The sequence below is a fragment of the Chiloscyllium plagiosum genome, unplaced genomic scaffold (assembly GCF_037043375.1).
Source record: "Chiloscyllium plagiosum isolate Xiang-an unplaced genomic scaffold, Cpla_swu_hap1 HiC_scaffold_48, whole genome shotgun sequence".
Classification (NCBI taxonomy): domain Eukaryota; kingdom Metazoa; phylum Chordata; class Chondrichthyes; order Orectolobiformes; family Hemiscylliidae; genus Chiloscyllium; species Chiloscyllium plagiosum.
This window is the reverse complement of record NW_028270186.1, coordinates 27722820-27744239: the sequence shown is the minus strand read 5'-3', so window position 1 is coordinate 27744239 and position 21420 is coordinate 27722820. Positions and strand designations below refer to the sequence as shown.

At 51.9% G+C, this 21420-nt stretch overlaps 1 protein-coding gene across 8 annotated transcripts in view; it reads left to right on the top strand.

Moving 5' to 3' along the window:
- Positions 1–19549, top strand: part of LOC148135770 (endogenous retrovirus group 3 member 1 Env polyprotein-like) — a 42729-nt gene extending 23180 nt beyond the window's left edge. For 3 of the 8 annotated variants that reach the window (XM_087984299.1, XM_087984295.1, XM_087984298.1), the window contains 3 exons: positions 10506–10732; positions 10834–11049; positions 16950–19549. In XM_087984299.1, coding sequence (XP_087840425.1) covers positions 10571–10732; positions 10834–11049; positions 16950–17096 — 525 coding nt within the window. In that variant the 5' untranslated portion in view covers positions 10506–10570 and the 3' untranslated portion in view covers positions 17097–19549. Of the gene's footprint in view, positions 1–10505; positions 10733–10833; positions 12623–16949 lie in introns of those variants that run through there. The other 5 variants (XM_087984293.1, XM_087984294.1, XM_087984296.1 and 2 more) reach the window with 4 other exon arrangements.
- Positions 19550–21420: the final 1871 nt, after the last annotated feature.

The following is a 21420-nucleotide window of genomic DNA, read 5'->3' as shown; positions in this document are numbered from 1 at the left end:
AAAAAGATTCTCACTGTCGACCCTATCGAAACCCCTAATCATCTTATACACCTCTATCAAGTCACCCCTAAACCTTCTTTTCTCCAATGAAAACAACCCCAAGTGCCTCAGCCTTTCCTCATACGATCTTTCTACCATACCAGGCAACATCCTGGTAAACCTCCTCTGCACCCGTTCCAGTGCCTCCACATCCTTCCTATAGTATGGCGACCAAGACTGCACACAATATTCCAGATGTGGCCGCACCAGAGTCCTATACAACTGCAACATGACCTCAGTACTCCGGAACTCAATTCCTCTACGAACAAAAGCCAGTACGCCATATGCCTTCTTCACCGCACTATTTACCTGGGTGGCAACTTTCAAAGATTTGTGTACATGGACACCAAGATCCCTCTGCTCATCCACACTACCAAGTATCCGACCGTGAGCCCAGTACCCCATCTTTTTATTACTCTTACCAAAGTGAATCACCTCACACTTAGCTACATTGAACTCCATTTGCCACCTTTCTGCCCAGTTCTGCAGCTTATCTATATCCTGCTGTAACCTGCCACATCCTTCCTCACTGTCTACAACTCCTCTGACTTTCGTATCATCCGCAAACTTGCTCACCCAACCTTCTAACCCCTCCTCCAGGTCATTTATAAAAATGACAAAGAGCAATGGTCCCAAAACAGATCCTTGCGGAACACCGCTAGCGACGGCACTCCAAGATGAACCTTTGCCATCAACTACTACCCTCTGTCTTCTTCCAGCCAGCCAACTCCTAATCCAAACCTCCAACTCACCCTCAATGCCATATCTCCGTATTGTTTGCAGTAGTCTACCATGGGGAACCTTATCAAACGCCTCACTAAAATCCATATACACCACATCTACTGCTTTCCCCTCGTCCACCTCCTTAGTCACCTTCTCAAAGAATTCAATAAGGTTTGTGAGGCACGACCTGCCCTTCACAAAACCATGCTGACTATCCTTGATCACATTATTCCTATCCAGATGTGCATAAATCCTATCCCTTACAATTCTCTCTAAGATTTTGCCCACAACAGAAGTGAGACTCACCGGCCTATAGTTACTAGGGTTATCCCTACTCCCCTTCTTGAACAAGGGAACCACATTTGCTAGCCTCCAATCTTCTGGCACTACTCCTGTAGACAACGAGGACATAAAAATCAAGGCCAATGGCTCTGCAATCTCCTCCCTTGCTTCCCAGAGAATCCTAGGATAAATGCCATCAGGCCAAGGGGACTTATCTATTTTCACCCTTTCCAGAATTTCCAACACCTCTTCTCTACATACCTCAAAGCCATCCATTCTACTTAATTGTGACTCAGTACTCACATTGACAACAATGTCCTGTTCCTGATTGAATACTGACGAAAAGTATTCATTCAGTGTCTCCCCAATCTCTTCAGCCTCCACACGCAACTTCCCATACTATTCTTGACTGGACCTATTCCTACCCTAGTCATTCTTTTATTCCTGACATACCTATAGAAAGCCTTAGGGTTTTCCCTAATACTACCAACTAAGGACCTTTCATGTCCCCTCCTTGCTGCTCTTAGCTCTCTCTTCAGGTCCTTCCTGGCTACCTTATAACTCTCAATCGTCCCAATTGAACCTTCACGCCTCATCTTTACATAGGCCGCCCTCTTCCATTTAACAAGGGATTCCAATTCCTTATTAAACCACGGCTCCCTCACACGACCCTTTCCTCCCTGCCTGACAGGTACATACTTATCAAGGACACTCAATAGTTGCTCCTTGAACAAGCTCCACATATCAATTACGCCCTTGCCTTGAAGCTTACTTTTCCAGGCCACACATCCTAAGTCATGCCTCACAGCATCATAATTTCCCTGCCCCCAGCTATAACTCTTGCCCTGTAGTACACACTTATCCCTCTCCATCACGAGAGTAAAGGTCACCGAATTGTGGTCACTGTCCCCAAAGTGCTCACCTACCTCTAATTCTAACACCTGGCCTGGTTCGTTACCCAGAACCAAATCCAGTATGGCCTCACCTCTTGTTGGCCTATCTACATATTGTGTCAGGAAACCCTCCTGCACACATTGGACAAACACTGACCCATCTAACAAACTTGAGCTATAGCTTTCCCAATCAATATCAGGAAAGTTAAAGTCCCCCATAACAACCACCCTATTACTTTCACTCTTCTCTTGAATCATCCTCGCAATCCTTTCTTCTACGTTTCTAGGACTATTAGGAGGCCTGTAAAAAACTCCTAACAGGGTGAGCTCACCTTTCCTATTCCTAACCTCAGCCCAAACTACCTCAGATGGCGAGTCTTCATCCATCGTCCTTTCCACAGCTGTAATACTGTCTTTGACAAGCAATGCCACACCTCCCCCTCTTTTACCCCCACCTCTGACCCTACTAAAACATTTAAACCCTGGAACCTGCAACAGCCAATCCTGTCCCTGTTCTACCCATGTCTCCGTAATAGCCACAACATCGAAGTCCCAGGTACCAACCCACGCTGCAAGTTCACCTACCTTATTTCGTATACGTCTTGCATTGAAGTATACACACTTCAAACCACTTTCCTGTTTACAGGCACCCTCCTTTGAAATTGATGCCATGTTCCTAACCTCCCTACACTCCAGGTCCTGCACCCTAAAGCTACAGTCTGGGTTGCCATGCCCCTGCAGAGTTAGTTTAAAGCCCCCCCCAAGAGCACTGGCAAACCTCCCACCAAGGATACTGGTGCCCCTCAGGTTCAGGTGCAGACCATCCTGTTTATAGAGGTCCCACCTTTCCCAGAAAGAACCCCAGTTATCCAAATACCGGAATCCCTCCCTCCTGCACCATCCCTGTAGCCACGCATTTAAGTGTTCTCTTTCCCTATTCCTCGAATCTCTATCACGTGGCACGGGTAACAAACCAGAGACAACAACTCTGTTCGTTCTAACTCTGAGCTTCCAACCTAGCTCCCTGAAAGCCTGTCTAACATCCTCAGCACTCCTCCTACCTATGTCATTGGTGCCAATGTGGACCACGACTTCGGGCTGCTCCCCCTCCCCCTTAAGGACCCGGAAAACACGATCAGAGACATCACGTACCCTTGCACCTGGGAGGCAACATACCAAACGTGAGTCTCTCTTGTTCCCACAAAACCTCCTATCTGTGCCCCGAACTAGCGAGTCCCCAATTACTACTGCTCTGCTCTTCTCCACCCTTCCCTTCTGAGTAACGGGGACAGGCTCCGTGCCAGAGACCTGAGCCCCGTTACTTACCCCTGGTAAGTCCCCCCCCCCCCCCCCACAAGTATCCAAAACGGTATACTTGTTCTTGAGGGGAACGGCCGCAGGGGGTCCCTGCACTGGCTGCTTCCTCCCAGTCCCCCTCACTGTCACCCATCTATCTGCCATCTTTGGAGTTACTACTTCCCTAAAGCTCCGATCTATGACCCCCTCTGCCTCCCGAATGATCCTAAGTTCATCCAACTCCAGCTCCAGTTCCCTAACACGGTCTTGGAGGAGCTGGAGATGGGTGCACTTCCAGCAAGTGTTTTCAGCAGGGATGTCCATGGCATCCCTCACCTCAAACTTGTTGCAAGAGGAACATTGCACTGCCTTCACTTCCATCCCTCTGAAAGTAACCTTTTGTAAAAAAAAAACTAGGTCTAAAGAATAGAACAAGCAAAATGCAGCACTTACCTACTTAGCACAACGGGTCTTATTATTTAGGTTAGAGGAGGAGGGCGGGTGGGAGACACTACCTCTGTAGTGCCTCGGGTTCTTCTCCTGCGCGCTTTTAAAGGGAAAAAAAACCTACCCGACTGCCCCTCCGGTCTTCGTCACTTCCCCCTGCTGCTCCCGCTCTTTCTGTAATTAGAGAAAAAAACACCGCTGTCCGCTACCGGTAAGTAATTTTAAAACAAACTGTCTTACCTTAGCTGCTGCTCACACTCCATGATTTTATAAACCTCTAATAAGGCCACCTCTCAACCTCCTGCTCTCCAGTGACAGACATCCCAGCCTATCCATCCTCTCCTTCTAAAACAATCCCTCCATTCATGGCAACATCCTGGGAAACATCTTCTGAACCTTCTCCAATTTAATAACATCCTTCCTCTCACGGGGGACCAGAACTGAACACAGTGAAGAGGCCTCACCAACATCATGTATAACCTCATGACAGTGTCCCAACTCCTATACCTCAAGGTCTGAGCAATGAAGGTAAGCGTGCTAAACACCCACTTAACCACCCTGTCTACATGTGACACAAACTGCAAAGACCTGAACCCCTCGGTCTCTTTGTTCCACATCACGACTCAAGGCCTTACTTTTAAATAGTGTAATTAATTAATGAGGCTAAAGGAGATGTTTGTTTTATTAAAATATAATATCTTACATTTATTCAAATTAAATTCCATCTGCCACATTTCAGCCCATTCACCCAATTGATCAGGATCCCTCAGGACTGATCAATTGTGGAGTTTGCACGTTCTCCCCATGTCTGCGTGGGTTTCCTCCGGGTGCTCCGGTTTCCTCCCACAGTCCAAAGATGTGCAGGTCAGGTGAATTGGCCTTGCTAAATTGCCTGTAGTGTTAGGTAAGGGGTAGATGTAGGGCTATGGGTGGGTTACGCTTCGGCGGGTCGGTGTGGACTTGTTGGGCCGAAGGGCCTGTTTCCACACTGTAATGTAATCTAATCTAATCTAATCATGTATTCGTGGATAACCTTTTGTTACTGTCTACCTTAACAGTTTTTGATATCACCCACAAACAAACCATGCTTTGTATATTCTAATTCAAACCATCTACACACATGACAAACAAAAATGGACCCAGCACCGATTCCTAGAGAACACTGCTGGTCACGGGCCTCCAGTGTGAAAAACAACCCTCCACTATTACTGTCTACTATTGTTAAGCTAATTTTGTATCCAGTTGGCAAGCTCTTGCTGAATCCGATGGGATCGAACTTTACAACTTCGTCTCCCCTGCACAACCTTTTTAAAGGCTTTACTAAAGTCCAAATAAACAATGTCTGCCACTCTGCCCTCATCGATCTTCTTGGTGACTACCTTAAAAATCTCAATCAAGTCTGTGAGACACCCTGTTAAGTAACCATGGTGAGTGTCCCTAATCATTCCTTAACTCTCCAAATACATGCAAATCCTATCCTTCTGAATCGCCTCCAACGGCTTACCCACCACTGAGGTCTACAGTTCCTAGTCACCATCTCTCTGTTCCCCCTCTCTCTCTGTTCCCCCTCTCTCTCTGTTCCCTCTCTCTCTGTTCCCCCCCTCTCTCTCTGTTCCCCCCCTCTCTCTCTGTTCCCCCCCTCTCTCTGTTACCCCCCTCTCTCTCTGTTACCCCCCTCTCTCTCTGTTCCCCCCCTCTCTCTCTGTTCCCCCCCTCTCTCTGTTCCCCCCCTCTCTCTCTGTTCCCCCCTCTCTCTCTCTTCCCCCCCTCTCTCTCTGTTCCCCCCCCCCTCTGTTCCCCCCTCTCTCTCTGTTCCCCCCCTCTCTCTCTGTTCCCCCCCTCTCTCTCTGTTCCCCCCCTCTCTCTCTGTTCCCCCCTCTCTCTCTGTTCCCCCCCTCTCTCTCTGTTCCCCCCCTCTCTCTCTGTTCCCCCTCTCTCTCTGTTCCCCCCTCTCTCTCTGTTCCCCCCCTCTCTCTCTGTTCCCCCCCTCTCTCTCTGTTCCCCCTCTCTCTCTGTTCCCCCCCTCTCTCTGTTCCCCCCCTCTCTCTCTGTTTCCCCCCCTCTCTCTCTGTTCCCCCCCTCTCTCTCTGTTCCCCCCTCTCTCTCTGTTCCCCCCCTCTCTCTCTGTCCCCCCTCTCTCTCTGTCCCCCCCTCTCTCTCTGTCCCCCCTCTCTCTCTGTCCCCCCCTCTCTCTCTGCCCCCCCCTCTCTCTCTGTCCCCCCCCCCTCTCTCTGTCCCCCCTCTCTCTGTCCCCCCCTCTCTCTCTGTCCCCCCCTCTCTCTCTGTCCCCCCCTCTCTCTCTGTCCCCCCCTCTCTCACTGTCCCCCCTCTCTCTCTGTCCCCCCCTCTCTCTCTGTCCCCCCCCTCTCTCTGTCCCCCCCCTCTCTCTCTGTCCCCCCCTCTCTCTCTGTCCCCCCCCTCTCTCTGTCCCCCCCTCTCTCTGTCCCCCCCCTCTCTCTGTCCACCCCCTCTCTCTGTCCCCCCTCTCTCTCTGTCCCCCCCCTCTCTCTCTGTCCCCCCCCCTCTCTCTCTGTCCCCCCCTCTCTCTCTGTCCCCCCCTCTCTCTCTGCCCCTCCTCTCTGTCCCCCCCTCTCTCTGTCGCCCGCGCTCTCTGTCGCCCGCGCTCTCTGTCGCCCCTCTCTCTCTGTCGCCCCTCTCTCTCTGTCGCCCCTCTCTCTCTGCCGCCCCTCTCTCTCTCTCTGCCGCCCCTCTCTCTCTCTCTGCCGCCCCTCTCTCTCTCTCTGCCGCCCCTCTCTCTCTCTCTGCCGCCCTTCTCTCTCTCTCTCTGCCGCCCCTCTCTCTCTCTCTGCCGCCCCTCTCTTTCTCTGCCGCCCCTCTCTCTCTCTCTCTCTGCCGCCCCTCTCTCTCTCTCTCTGCCGCCTCTCTCTCTCTCTCTCTGCCGCCCCTCTCTCTCTCTCTCTCTGCCGCCCCTCTCTCTCTCTCTCTCTGCCGCCCCTCTCTCTCTCTCTCTCTGCCGCCCCTCTCTCTCTCTCTCTCTGCCGCCCCTCTCTCTCTCTCTCTCTCTCTCTGCCGCCCCTCTCTCTCTCTCTCTGCCGCCCCTCTCTCTCTCTCTCTCTCTGCCGCCCCTCTCTCTCTCTCTCTCTGCCGCCCCTCTCTCTCTCTCTCTGCCGCCCCTCTCTCTCTCTCTGCCGCCCCTCTCTCTCTCTCTCTCTGCCGCCCCCCTCTCTCTCTCTCTCTGCCGCCCCTCTCTCTCTCTCTCTGCCGCCCCTCTCTCTCTCTGCCGCCCCTCTCTCTCTCTCTCTCTCAGCCGCCCCTCTCTCTCTCTCTCTCTCTGCCGCCCCTCTCTCTCTCTCTCTCTTTCTGCCGCCCCTCTCTCTCTCTCTCTCTCTCTCTCTGCCGCCCCTCTCTCTCTCTCTCTCTCTCTGCCGCCCCTCTCTCTCTCTCTCTCTCTCTGCCGCCCCTCTCTCTCTCTCTCTCTCTCTCTGCCGCGCCTCTCTCTCTCTCTCTCTCTCTGCCGCCCCTCTCTCTCTCTCTCTCTCTCTGCCGCCCCTCTCTCTCTCTCTCTGCCGCCCCTCTCTCTCTCTCTCTCTCTCTCTGCCGCCCCTCTCTCTCTCTCTCTCTCTCTGCCGCCCCCCCTCTGCCGCCCCTCTCTCTCTCTCTCGCCCCCCCTCTGCCGCACCTCTCTCTCTCTCGCCACCCCTCTGCCGACCCTCTCTCTCTCTCTCGCCCCCCCTCTGCCGCCCCTCTCTCTCTCTCTCGCCCCCCCTGCCGCCCCTCTCTCTCTCTCGCCCACACTCTGCCGCCCCTCTCTCTCTCTCGCCCAAACTCTGCCGCCCCTCTCTCTCTCTCTCTCTCTGCCGCCCCTCTCTCTCTCTCTGCCGCCCCTCTCTCGCTCTCTCTCTGCCGCCTCTCTCTCTCTCTCTGCCGCCCCTCTCTCTCTCTCTCTCTGCCGCCCCTCTCTCTCTCTCTCTCTCTCTCTCTGCCGCCCCCCCTCTGCCGCCGCTCTCTCTCTCTCGCCCCCCCTCTGCCGCCCCTCTCTCTCTCTCGCCCCCCCTCTGCCGCCCCTCTCTCTCTCTCTCTCTCTACCGCCCCTCTCTCTCTCTGCCGCCCCCCCTCTGCCGCCCCTCTCTCTCTCTCTCGCCCCCCCTCTGCCGCCCCTCTCTCTCTCTCGCCCCCCTCTGCCGCCCCTCTCTCTCTCTCGCCCACACTCTGCCGCCCCTCTGTCTCTCTCGCCCACACTCTGCCGCCCCTCTCTCTCTCTGCCGCCTCTCTCTCTCTGCCGCCCCCCCCTCTGCCGCCCCTCTCTGCCGCCCCTCTCTCTCTCTCGCCCACTCTCTGCCGCCCCTCTCTCTCTCTCGCCCACACTCTGCCGCCCCTCTCTCTCTCTCGCCCACACTCTGCCGCCCCTCTCTCTCTCTCGCCCACACTCTGCCGCCCCTCTCTCTCTCTCGCCCACACTCTGCCGCCCCTCTCTCTCTCTGCCGCCTCACTCTCTCTGCCGCCCCCCCTCTGCCGCCCCTCTCTGCCGCCCCTCTCTCTCTCTCTCGCCCACACTCTGCCGCCCCTCTCTCTCTCTCGCCCACTCTCTGCCGCCCCTCTCTCTCTCTCGCCCACACTCTGCCGCCCCTCTCTCTCTCTCGCCCACACTCTGCCGCCCCTCTCTCTCTCTCGCCCACACTCTGCCGCCCCTCTCTCTCTCTGCCGCCTCTCTCTCTCTGCCGCCCCCACTCTGCCGCCCCTCTCTCTCTCTCGCCCACACTCTGCCGCCCCTCTCTCTCTCTCGCCCACTCTCTGCCGCCCCTCTCTCTCTCGCCCACACTCTGCCGCCCCTCTCTCTCTCGCCCACACTCTGCCGCCCCTCTCTCTCTCTCGCCCACACTCTGCCGCCCCTCTCTCTCTCTCGCCCACACTCTGCCGCCCCTCTCTCTCTCTGCCGCCTCTCTCTCTCTGCCGCCCCCACTCTCTCTCTATCCCCCACTCTCTCTCTATCCCCCACTCTCTCTCTATCCCCCACTCTCTCTCTATCCCCCACACTCTCTCTATCCCCCACTCTCTGTCCCCCTATCTCTGACCCCCCTCTCTCCCCCACACTGTACCCCTCTCTCTCTCTCTCTCCCTCTGCCCCCTCTCTCTGTCACCGTCTCACTATCCCCCCTTCTCTCTGTCCCACGTTTCTCTGTTCCCCCCCTCTCTGTCCCCCCTCTCTCTGTCCCCCCTCTCTCTGTCCCCCCGTCTCTCTCTGTCCCCCCGTCTCTCTCTGTCCCCCTCTCTCTCTCTGTCCCCCTCTCTCTCTCTGTCACCCTCTCTCTCTCTGTCCCCCTCTCTCTCTGTCCCCCTCTCTCTCTGACCCCCTCTCTCTCTGACCCGCTCTGTCTCCCCCGCTCTGTCTCCCCCGCCCCCGGTCTCCCCCGCCCCCTGTCTCCCCCGCCCCCTGTCTCCCCCGCCCCCTGTCTCCCCCGCCCCTGTCTCCCCCGCCCCTGTCTCCCCCGCCCCCGGTCTCCCCCGCCCCCAGTCTCTCCCGCCCCCGGTCTCCCCCCGGCCCCCGGTCGGCCCCCGGTCTCCCCCCGGCCCCCGGTCTCCCCCCGGCCCCCGGTCTCCCCCCGGCCCTCATTATGTCCTCCCCCATTTCTCTCTCTCCATCTTCTCTCACTCTCGATCCCCCTCCCTCGGTGTCTCTCTCTCTCCCCACCTCCCTCCGTTTCTCTCTGACTCAATCTCTCTCCCTCCTGTCCTGCCCTTCCTCTCTCTCTGACACACTCTGTCTCCCTGGTCCTTCCCTCTCCCTCTGACCTAGAGACTGGGTGTTTGTGGTGAGGCTGCGTGTGGGGGGTGGGGGTGAGATGATTGAGAGATGTGGGAGGTGGGGAAAATGGGGTAGAGACGACATTGCGGGAGGGAGACAGAGACAGCAGGAGAGTGAGGGTGAGGGGGAGAGAGAAGAATGGAGGCAGGTGGAGAAACTCATGTTGGGGGTGTGAGGGGGGGAGAGTGAGGCAGAAAGAATAGTGGAGGCCGGTGGAGAATCCGGGGTTGGGGGCGGTGTCTGAGAGGGGACCAGAGAGAGTAAAAGGGAGAGGAGGTGAGAGAGACACAGTGTGCAGAAAGAGAAAGAGAGGGAGAGAATTGAGGAGGAAGAGTGGGGGAGAGGAAATGGGGCGGCCAGGTTGGAGTAGGGCGGTGGGGACAGAGGGAGTTAAACCCAGCTCCTGAGCTCAGGGCCCAGTGCCCTCCACTTCCCTGAGGACCAGGACTTGGGGCTGAGTCTGTCTCTCACCATCTCAGCTTCTCCAACACAAAGACACACAACAACATCGGTCACTCTGCTGCTCGGCACGCTTTAATCAACATTTTTATTGGTTACAAATGGAAGTGATGAATACAGTCAGTGGGATAGTGCCTTTTCTCACTGGCCCCTGAGTTGTGAGAAGCATTGAAATGTTTCCCTGTAACCTCCCTGTGGGATAAGGATGGACAACCCAGCGCTACCCTCAGTCTGTTACCATAGCGACAGGCTGCCCCATCGCTGAAACACTGAACTGAAATGAGAAAATCCCGGATGGATTGATTAATGAGGGAATTTGATGGATGGATGTATATGGGTGAAGGGATATTTCAGCACATTCTTCAGCTGCTGCCTGAACTTAGTCTGGGTCACGGCATAAATCGCGGTGTTTGTGCAGCAACTGAGGAGCTGCAGCATGAAGCCCAATTCCCGCACAAAGGGATGGAGATACACAGAGTCATACCCAATCCACCACATCCGTCTCCATAAAGAATACAGCATTAACATTGACCATAACAGGATGATATTGGCCGAGATCTCACACAGTAAAATGATGGATTTTTTTCGGTTTCTCATTTCAGTGTCAGACTGAGCGTCCCCATTGGTGTGAGCGCGGAGTCTCCTGCGGGCTCTGCTGGTCACTAAAATGTGTCTGACGGTGAGAACATTGAGCAGCAGAATCAGGAGAAATGGGACACACGTGGTTAGAATGTGGTGGAGGGACTCGATTGTGACCCAGACAATGGAGGATCGAACAGCGTCTGTTACATCACAAAACCAGGGGAGGTTCCCCAGCCGATACCGAGCCGTGAGCATAAAATACCAGAAAATGTTTTTTAAACAGCTCAGCACAGTCACTGCTCCCAGAACCACAGCCGCCGTTTTCTCACTGCAATATTTACTTTTCAGCTTCTGGCAACAAATGGCCACAAACCGATCAAAGGTGAAAGTGACGGTGAACCAGACAGAGCAGTCAGTGGCTGCATAAAGCAGGACGGCGTGGATATTACACACGGGGACGGAGTCCCTCAGGAAATAAAACTGTTCATCATAAACAATGGGAATGTGTCTCAGGATCAGGTCGAGGATAATGACCAGGAGATCCGCCGCTGCCATGGCCCCCAGGTAACGTCTGACACATGGAGACAATCCACAATCTTTATAAAGCAGGACGTAGATGGTCACTACGTTAACTGTGAGGTAGGAAAATGTGAGAGGTAATTTCGGTTTAAACTTTAAGATGTGCCTGGACCACAGACTGATCTATAATAAAAGACAAAACCTTTGTTTCTTTTCTAACAACCATTTTATATACTCAAAAGTAGAGTAGTTTAAATTGTGCAGAATGCTGACAATTTGTGAGCGATAGTAAAAACAAGCAGGCTCTTCATTAATGAAGCCATTCACACAGCAGAGAAGGATGAGTCCTTGGCTGATAAGACTCCAGGATGGGAGGACGACTTGAGACATCTGTTTCAGATTAAAGCCTTTGACTGATAAGACTACAGGGTGAGAAAAACAACAAACTTTGGAGACTCTGGAGCCTTTTGTTGCAGACTTTGTGATAAAAATAATGATGTTTTTAAGAATGTGAACCTCATGGCTTGTTGGAGCCAAGGAGAGGAGGGACTTGTCCTATATATAATGGAGACTTTGTAAGCCTCAGCGCGCCTTTTCTTTAAGGGTGCCCGACTCTGCAGACTTGACTTGTTAATAAAACTTTGTTTTCCTGAATTTGTCTAGAGCGATTATTGAGAAGCGATTTTCGTTTCTAACAACTTGGGGGCTCGTCCGGGATCAACACTCCGGCCGCAAGGGGAGTTGAGGAGGGATATCGGAGAAGGTGCACCCTGCTGAGTTCAGCAGTCCCTGATTCCTTGCTTGTCGCCCCGCGCGGCTTGAGCGAGTGATATCCGGGAGGCTCAGGAAAACAAAGGAGGGGTGTACCCGAGGCAGTGGGGACGGTTAACGATCGAGTAATTTCGGTGCACCGAACCCAGGTAAGAAAAAAACTTGCGGGGACCGTGTTTCCGGAGGACTGGGTACCTACGGGGTGCCTGTGGATTTTTTTCTACAGAGACGTGGGACTCAGGAATCTGGAGACCGGGGCTCGCCTGTGAGGGATTTTGCAGAGACAGTGTTTGAGGAGGAACGTGTACCTACGGGGTGCCTGTGATTTGTGTCACAGAGACGTAGGACACAGGAATCCAAAGACCGTGGGTGCCTGCAAAGGAACCTGGGCGATCACGGGACTGAAGGTCCGGGAATTGACTGCATTGTGATAGATTATCACGGGAAAAATACGAAGTCCTCGGAAATGGGAAATAAGGGATCTAAGGTGATTAAGGGAAAGGTAGGCTTAAACAGGGACAATGACACATACCCCGGGGTACCTGACGATAGTCCGTTAGGGAAAATGCTAAATAATTGGGATCAGGGTGGAAGAAAGGGAAAATCTAAAAGGAAGATGGTAAAATACTGTCAAAAGTGGTCCCAGAAACCTATTCAGGGCGACTCAGTGTGGTGGCCTAGATTCGGTACTGACGAAGACTGGGTCCGGCAAGCCCTCATTTTATATGTCAATTCAAAACCTGATGTTAATCTGGAAGAAAGTGATTTATGCCCTTTGTTGGCTGCCGGTTACGATATCTTGCCAAATGCAGGTAACTAATAAAGACTCGAAAGGGCAGAAAGAATGGGACCCTTCAGATCACTTACCGCCGCCCTACGTGACCCCGTCTGCCCCACAGAATGTTCCTTCGGGTGATGACGATTCGGGGGAAGGGGAAGAACATGGGGAGGAATCACAAACTACCTCAGGGGTACAGACCAGATCTCAAGCTGAAAAGGGTCACAGACAAAACCCTGTCTCGATTGTAAGAATGAATCCACTCCGGGAAGTGACCATGGGGGGCGAGGAAGGAAGGACGGGATATGTGAACGTTCCCTTGACGAGTACTGAAGTACGGAATTTCAGGAGGGAGATGAAGGGTCTACTAGAGGACCCCATGGGACTTGCTGAACAATTGGATCAGTTCCTGGGTCCGAATACTTACACGTGGGAAGAGATGTGTTCCATCATGAAAACATTGTTCTCTAGCCAGGAGCGTCAGATGATACGACAAGCTGCGCTCTTGGTCTGGGAGAGAGAGGGGGGAGAAGGAGGGGAGCAGAAGTTTCCCCTCACCAACCCCGAGTGGGATAAGAACACGGAGGGAGGACGGCGCAACATGAGAGACATGCGGGAATATTGGATAAAAGGAATAAGACACGCAGCCCCGAAGGGGCACAATTTTACCAAGGCCTTTGGTAATCATCAAAACCCGGAGGAAACCCCTACAGACTTCCTAGACAGGATTAGGAAGAATTTGCAGCAGTTTGCTGGGGTGGACCCTGAGACGGACGTGGGGCAACAACTCATACGGGTAGAGTTTGTATCAAAGGCCTGGCCGGACATACGAAAGAAGTTAGAGAAAATGGATGATTGGGATAGTAAATCTTTAAATGAATTACTACGAGAGGCGCAAAAGGTGTTTGTGAGAAGGGACGATGAGAAGCAAAGGAAGGCGACAAAGATAATGATGCAAACGGTGCAACAAATGACAGCTGGAAGAAAGGAAAAGGGAGAGCCGTGGCAGAAACAGGAAAGGGGAGAGTCGTGGCAAGAGCAGAGGAAAAGAGAACCATGGCCGGAACAAAGGAAGAGTGGAGGAACGCGAGACCGCGACAGGGAAATGAAGAGGACACTCAGATGTTACTATTGTAATGAAGAGGGACATTTTAAACGGGAGTGCTCCCGCTACAAGCGGGAGGTGAGGTCGTACGCCCTGATGGAGGAAGATTAGGGAGGTCGGGGGTTCCTACCCTTGGGGCAAAAGGACTATCGACAGGAACCCCTGGTAAACTTGAAAGTAGGGCCCCAAGGATCGGAGATCACATTTATGGTGGACTCGGGAGCCGAAAGATCAAGTATAATCCAAATACCCCCCGGCACCCGAGCAGGAGGAAAAGTTATGGTGGTATCTGGAATTGGAGGACAGAAATTGGATATGAAAACAGAACTACTAAACGAGACCTCCTTCTACTGCCATCGGCGGGGTTTAATTTGTTAGGAAGAGACTTGCAGGTCAAACTAGGGATCGGAACGGTACCAAGTAACGGGGAAATGGTGGTAAGGTTGTTCGCCCTCACCGAAGAAGATGATCAACAAATAGACCCGGAAGTTTGGTACCGAGAGGGGAACAGAGGGAGTCTAAACATCAAACCTCTCCAAATCACCATGTTACCAGGAAGAGGCCCGGTAAGAAGGAAACAATACCCGATTGCCATGGAAGGACGGGAGGGGTTACAACCTGTGATAGAAAGATTAATCACAGATGGACTACTGGAGGAATGCATGTCCCCTTTCAATACTCCAATACTCCCTGTGAGGAAGCCGGACGGGACATATAGGCTGGTGCAAGACTTGCGGGGGTTGAATGAAGTAGTCCAGGCTAGATACCCGGTGGTACCTAATCCCTACACGTTAATGAGTAAAATTCCCCCCGAACATGAATGGTTCAGCGTAATAGATCTGAAGGATGCTTTCTGGAGTTGCCCCCTTGACGAAGAAAGTCGGAACCTTTTTGCCTTTGAATGGGAGAATCCCTTCACAGGACGAAAGCGACAGTTAAGATGGACGGTCTTGCCGCAGGGATTCACGGAGTCACCCAATTTGTTTGGACAAATACTGGAGCAGATCTTAGAAGAATTTCAGTGTAACGCGGAGAATCAATTGCTCCAATATGTCGATGATCTCTTACTCTCAGGACCAAGAGAAGAGGAGGTACGAGCAGACACCGTTGCCCTGTTGAACTTCCTGGGGAAACAGGGTCTACGCGTCTCCAGGACAAAACTCCAGTTTGTGGAGCGAGAAGTAAGATATCTGGGCCATCAAGTCAGTAAGGGGCACCGCCGTATCACGCCAGAACGAATATCCGGAATTACGGGTATGCCAATACCCAGGACGAAGAAGGAAGTCAGACAATTCCTGGGACTAGTAGGGTATTGCCGGATATGGATTAAAAGTTACACCACTTTAGTAAAATTTTTGTACGACAAACTGGGACAAGGAGGACAAAAGGTGGACTGGTCAGATGAGGAGGAGCAGCGATTTAATATTATTAAAAATAAACTGATTCGAGCTCCGGTATTGGCTTTACCCACCCTGAAGGAACCGTTCCAGTTATATGTTAATAGCGCCGGCGGAATTGCCCAGGGTGTGCTCACTCAGCTGCGGGCAGGGAAACGTCAGCCGGTTGCATTTTTGTCAAAAATGTTAGACCCTGTGTCATGTGGATGGCCGACCTGTATACAGGCAGTGGCAGCTACGGCAATGTTAGTAGAAGAGGCCCGAAAACTTACCTTTGGAGGACGGATCACAGTATACTCCCCACATTCGGTTAGTGCCATACTGGCTCAGAAGGCTCACCGCTGGTTAACAGACTCTCGCATCCTAAAGTATGAGACGATTTTGATGACCGGGAACGATCTCAATTTTGCAAAAGATCTCAGTTGCAACCCAGCCCAGTTTCTGTACGGACGTCCTGCAGACGGGGAACAGGAGCATGATTGTGTGGAATTTGTGGACTTGCAGACCAAAAGCCGAGAGGACCTGCAAGAAGCCCCGCTGGGTGAGGGACATGAACTGTATATCGACGGGTCCTCCCGGTGCATCAGTGGAGTGCGATACAGTGGCTATGCTGTTATAGATGGTGCAACGAAACGGACGATTGAGTCTGGACGACTGCCCGGGAAGTGGTCAGCCCAATCCTGTGAGTTGTACGCCCTCCAGAGGGCCCTGAAGCTGTTGGAAGGGAAAGTGACTGACTCAAAGTATGCATACGGAGTCGTTCATACTTTCGGGAAAATCTGGAAAGAGCGAGGATTGATAACTTCCCGGGGAAAAGAATTAGCTCACGAACAAATGATCAGCCTAACGTTGGAAGCCCTGGCGTTACCTACGGAACTTGCAGTAGTCCATGTACCCGGTCACCAGAAGGGGTCGACACCGGAAGCGGTGGGAAACCGGCTGGCAGACGAGGAAGCCAAGCGGGCAGCGGTCGAAAAATCCGTCCAATTGTTAACGTTAATACCGTTGAGGGAAGGCCTCGCTAAACAACCCGTCTTCACCCAGGGGGAGATTGATAAAATGGATCAATTGGGTGCCCGGCTAGATACTAACGGGAGTGGACGGTTCCTGATGGGAGACAAGTACTGAACAAACAGATCACCCGGGGTATTCTGCACCGATTACACCATCAGACCCACTGGGGGGTGCAAGCCATGTGTGACACAATCCTGAGAGACTATGTATGCAGGGGGATATACACATTAGCCCAACAAGAGGTAGTCGGATGCCCCACTTGCCGGCGTATTAATCAGAAAGCCATGCGTTCTATGCCAGCTGGTGGTCAGCCCCTAGCGATTAGGCCATTTCAGAGGATCCAAGTCGACTTTACAGAATTACCCCCAGTACAGAGATGGAAATATCTGCTAGTAATAGTAGACCATTTCACTCACTGGGTAGAGGCTTTCCCAACTGCCAAAGACGATGCACCAACCGTGGCCCGACTGTTGTTAGAGAACATAATCCCGAGATATGGCATAATGGAATCTATTGACTCCGATTGCGGGACGCATTTTATTTCTAAGCTACACCATTTGATCTGTACTGCCCTGGGTATCCAATGGAAATTCTACACACCCTGGCATCCTCAGAGTTCGGGTCGAGTTGAGAGAATGAATGGCACGCTCAAGACCCAATTGACTAAGCTGATGTTAGAAACTAAGTTACCCTGGCCAAAGTGCCTGCCCATTGCCCTAATGAGGATACGTACGGCACCTCGCCGAGATGTCGGGGTTTCCCCCTATGAAATGCTCTTCGGATTACCGTATTGGAGTAAGGTTGATGGATGTCCCACTCTACAAGGGGGGGGATGTATTTATCCGAACCTATTTACTGGCCTTATCCCGTTCTTTTGCAGAACTCCGAAGGAAAGGTCTCCTGGCTCAGACTCCGCCGCTCGACTTCCTCCTGCATAAGGTGGAGCCCGGAGATTGGATACTTGTTAAGACCTGGAAGGCCGAAAAGCTCCAGCCGCGGTGGGAAGGACCGTTCCTGGTTCTGTTAACAACTGAGGCAGCTGTTCGAACGAAAGAAAAAGGGTGGGTCCACGCATCAAGGATAAAGGGGCCCGTTCCGCCTGAAGAAGAAAGCACCTGGACATGCGAGCAAGGGGACAAGCCGTTGTCGGTAAAACTGAAAAGACAGCAATAATGAACTCTACTTGGACTGTATTGGTGGGGATATTGATCAGTTTACTCCTGTATGTGGAGGAGGGTGAGGGGAGATGTGACAAATGTCGCACTACAGTAAGACTTGGGATTCGAATCTATTCGGGATCATTTGTGTCCCATTCCTATGTGGACGATAGGTGTTACGATGTGAGTGCACGCCATGAATGTTGGGAGGATGGGAGACCCTATTATCAGGTATATAATAAAGGATACGGTGGCAAAATCCATGGATGCCCTATAAATGACCGCTGGGTGTGTATTAGCAAAACTGGGAGGTGGGACCTATCCTCCGTGTTGCTCAGGGAGCAGGTTGACAGAGTCAAGGAGACCAAGATACAGATCCCTGATCGGGGGTTGGGGAAAGAGCAAGACCGTCAGGGAACGGTCGTGCTCCCTAAAGTGCCATCTGCATACGAAGAGGTAGAAGGACAGATTGAACTCCCTGATGTTACACAAAACCTGTTTATTGATCTCACCTCTAGAATAGCCACTGTTTTAAATGTTAGCAATTGCTGGGTCTGTGGGGGACCGCATATGTCGGAACAATGGCCGTGGACTGGTCAAAGCTTAGACATAGGGGAATTGCTGCAAACCACTTGGACTCATGACAACGACAGAAAAAGCCAGGGGTGGAGACTGACAAACAGCCCTGAGGGCCAGTTCTGTATTGAAGGCAAGGGGACCGTGAAGGTAGGGATTAGCCCCTGTCAGAATACATTGGATGCAACCACGCGAGTATGGTGGCCTGAGGATATTACTTGGTACATTGCAAACCGAGATCATCAAAATTGCATTCGGTTACGTTCTGATTCCTCCTCTTACGAGCTAAGTGCTGACCCTTCCGATGGCATGAAAAGAGTGTGGAGCGGTGGTTGTCAGGGGAATCAATGCTGGAATAATCCTGTCCAGACTCTGCCACGGGGTCAAAAATCCGAATACTGGAATTGCAGTGGTCCTGGTCCTTATGAGGGCGTCCCTGGGGTAAAGGAGTTGTGGGATGACGTTGTGAGGCAGGGAGGGCCTGCTCCAGATGGCCTATTTTGGATATGCGGTAATCAGGCATACTCCAAACTGCCCATGGGATGGGCTGGGGTATGCTTCCTGGGTCTAATACGACCTGCGTTCTTCCTATTACCCCGGGAGGAAGGCGATGATTTGGGAGTTAAACTCTTTGACTCCCTGCGTAGGTCGCCAAGGGATATCCAAGTCGGTGATTGGGGGGATGAGTGGCCACCGGCCCGGATTATTGAATACTATGGGCCGGCTACTTGGGCACAGGACGGATCATGGGGATATCGCACTCCTATCTATATGCTAAATCGAATTATCAGGCTCCAAGCAGTCGTAGAGGTCATTACTAACCGGACTGCCCTGGCCCTAGAGCTGTTGGCTCAGCAGCAGGATCAGATGAGGGCTGCTATATATCAAAACCGACTTGCCTTGGATTATCTGTTGGCCTCGGAGGGGGGTGTGTGCGGGTAATTTAACCTGACAAACTGCTGTCTAGAAATTGACGATAATGGTAAAGCGGTTTTGAAAATTTCCGATGAAATTCGGAGATTGGCCCATGTGCCAGTACAATCTTGGCGTCCTCTTAGTGGCATCGGATGGTGGGATGGTCTCCTAGGTGGTAGCTGGTGGCGCACGGCGTTGCTGGTGGTTGGAGACGGCATGATTCTTCTTCTCGTATTACCCTGCTTAACTCCCTGTATTCAGTTTTTAATTCAGAAAAATATTTCCCGACTCCAGGCAGTGGTGGTTCCACAACATGGGACACGGGAACTTAAAGTGATGTTGCTGCGAAAGACCAAGGATTTCCCGGGCCCTTGAGGGAAGGGGGGGCTTATCTTGGTCAGGCACATCTTAAAGAAAGAAAAGGGTGGAATTGTGAGAGGTAATTTCGGTTTAAACTTTAAGATGTGCCTGGACCACAGACAGATCTATAATAAAAGACAAAACCTTTGTTTCTTTTCTAACAACCATTTTATATACTCAAAAGTAGAGTAGTTTAAATTGTGCAGAATGCTGACAATTTGTGAGCGATAGTAAAAACAAACAGGCTCTTGATTAATGAAGCCATTCACATAGCAGAGAAGGATGAGTCCTTGGCTGATAAGACTCCAGGATGGGAGGACGACTTGAGACATCTGTTTCAGATTAAAGCCTTTGACTGATAAGACTACAGGGTGAGAAAAACAACAAACTTTGGAGACTCTGGAGCCTTTTGTTGCAGACTTTGTGATAAAAATAATGATGTTTTTAAGAATGTGAACCTCATGGCTTGTTGGAGCCATGGATAGGAGGGACTTGTCCTATATATAATGGAGACTTTGTAAGCCTCAGCGCGCCTTTTCTTTAAGGGTGCCCGACTCTGCAGACTTGACTTGTTAATAAAACTTCGTTTTCGTGAATTTGTCTAGAGCGATTATTGAGAAGCGATTTTCGTTTCTAACAGAAAACAAACCCATTATCCATCAGCCTGGAGGCAAAGGGACCCGTTTGATCGGGGACCCAGTGAAATTTTCAAATGTGTCCCTGTATTCAGGGATTTATTAAAATAATTGGAGCTGGAATAACAACTGGGAAGATCTGAATTACTGACAAAAATGGGTCATAAACCACAAGAATCCCTCCCTCACCAAACACACAGAGAGACATCCATAAGGACAGATGGTTTCTAGAACATTCCCACACACTCGATCAGTCGAGAGCAGACACAGGTCACTCCTTCCTAGTTCCTAATACGGAGGGTGGGAACGTTGCTGTCCTGAAGGATTCTCTCCCAGTTTCCTGAAGACAAACGGAGTTTGGGAATTCCTGTATTTTGGTCTAAATTGTGGTCGATCCTGTGTCGTGGAGAAATGTAAACGCAGGGAAAACGTGTTCACCCCTTTAACTGCCTGAGGGGCTTTCGGAACAGTGTCTCCTTCTCCCTGGAACGGGATCTCTTCCCTCGGGATCTTATCGTTTGTTCAATTCACTGACGTCCGGCCGTTCACAAACAATGTCAGGGACAGAACGTTCCGGGGAATGTCAGTTATAGAATGTCAGGGACAGAACGTTCCAGGGAATGTCAGTTATAGAATGTCAGGGACAGAACGTTCCGGGGAATGTCAGTTATAGAATGTTGGGGACAGAACATTCCGGGGAATGTCAGTTGTAGAATTTCAGGGACAGAACATGCCGTGGAACTCCTTGACCTGTCCATCACCTTTCCCCCTACCAACCCCACCAACATGATGTTCTGTGCCTGGGAACACTGTAACATTAATGGGGTGAGAGACGGAGGGTCCGATCACAGGAATGGGAACTAAAGGCATTGCCAGATCAGCTGAAAGTGTTAGATATACCACATTATCAATCCACCTCACCGAACCAGCCCAGACACCATCAACCCAGAGGAGATATCTGTTCACCGTGGAACACTGTGTAGATCAGGCCAGTGTCCTGCTCAGTACAACCCAGCAATCTGTCCAGATTCATCCATTACACTGATCAATGCAATCCAGCGATCATCCAGAGTGGAGTACTGTGCAGTATACAGCAGTGATTTGATCTATAAACCCAGACCATGTATCTGTCCAGCACTGGGAGCTGTGCAGACCACATCAGTGCATTGATCTATAAACCCGGACTAGATATCTGTCCAGCACTGGGAGCTGTGCAGACCACAGCAGGGCACCAATGTGTGAACCTGAAACAAATGTCCATCCAGCACGGGGAGCTGCACAGACCATATCATTGCAGTATCTATAAACCTCAACCAGAATGACTGACCAGCACAGTGACCTGTGCAGTGATCACCTGGGAATTAATCTGTAAACCAGGAGCAGTTACCCTCCCAGCATGTAGGGCTGCGTACCCCACCCCAGTGCATTGATCTGTAAACCAGGAGCAGTTACACTCCCAGCATGTAGGGCTGTGTACACCAAACCAGGACATTGATCTGTAAACCATGAGCGGTTACCCTCCCAGCATGTAGGACTGTGTACCTCACCCCAGTGCATTGATCTGTAAACCAGGAGCAGTTACCCTTCTTGCATGCAGGACTGTGTACGCCACCCCAGTGCAATGCTCAGTAACACTGTGTTAGATCACTGCCCAGCGTGGGGAAACTTGCAGCCCGGGCTGGAAGTGACAGGATGTGCAGCTCCTATC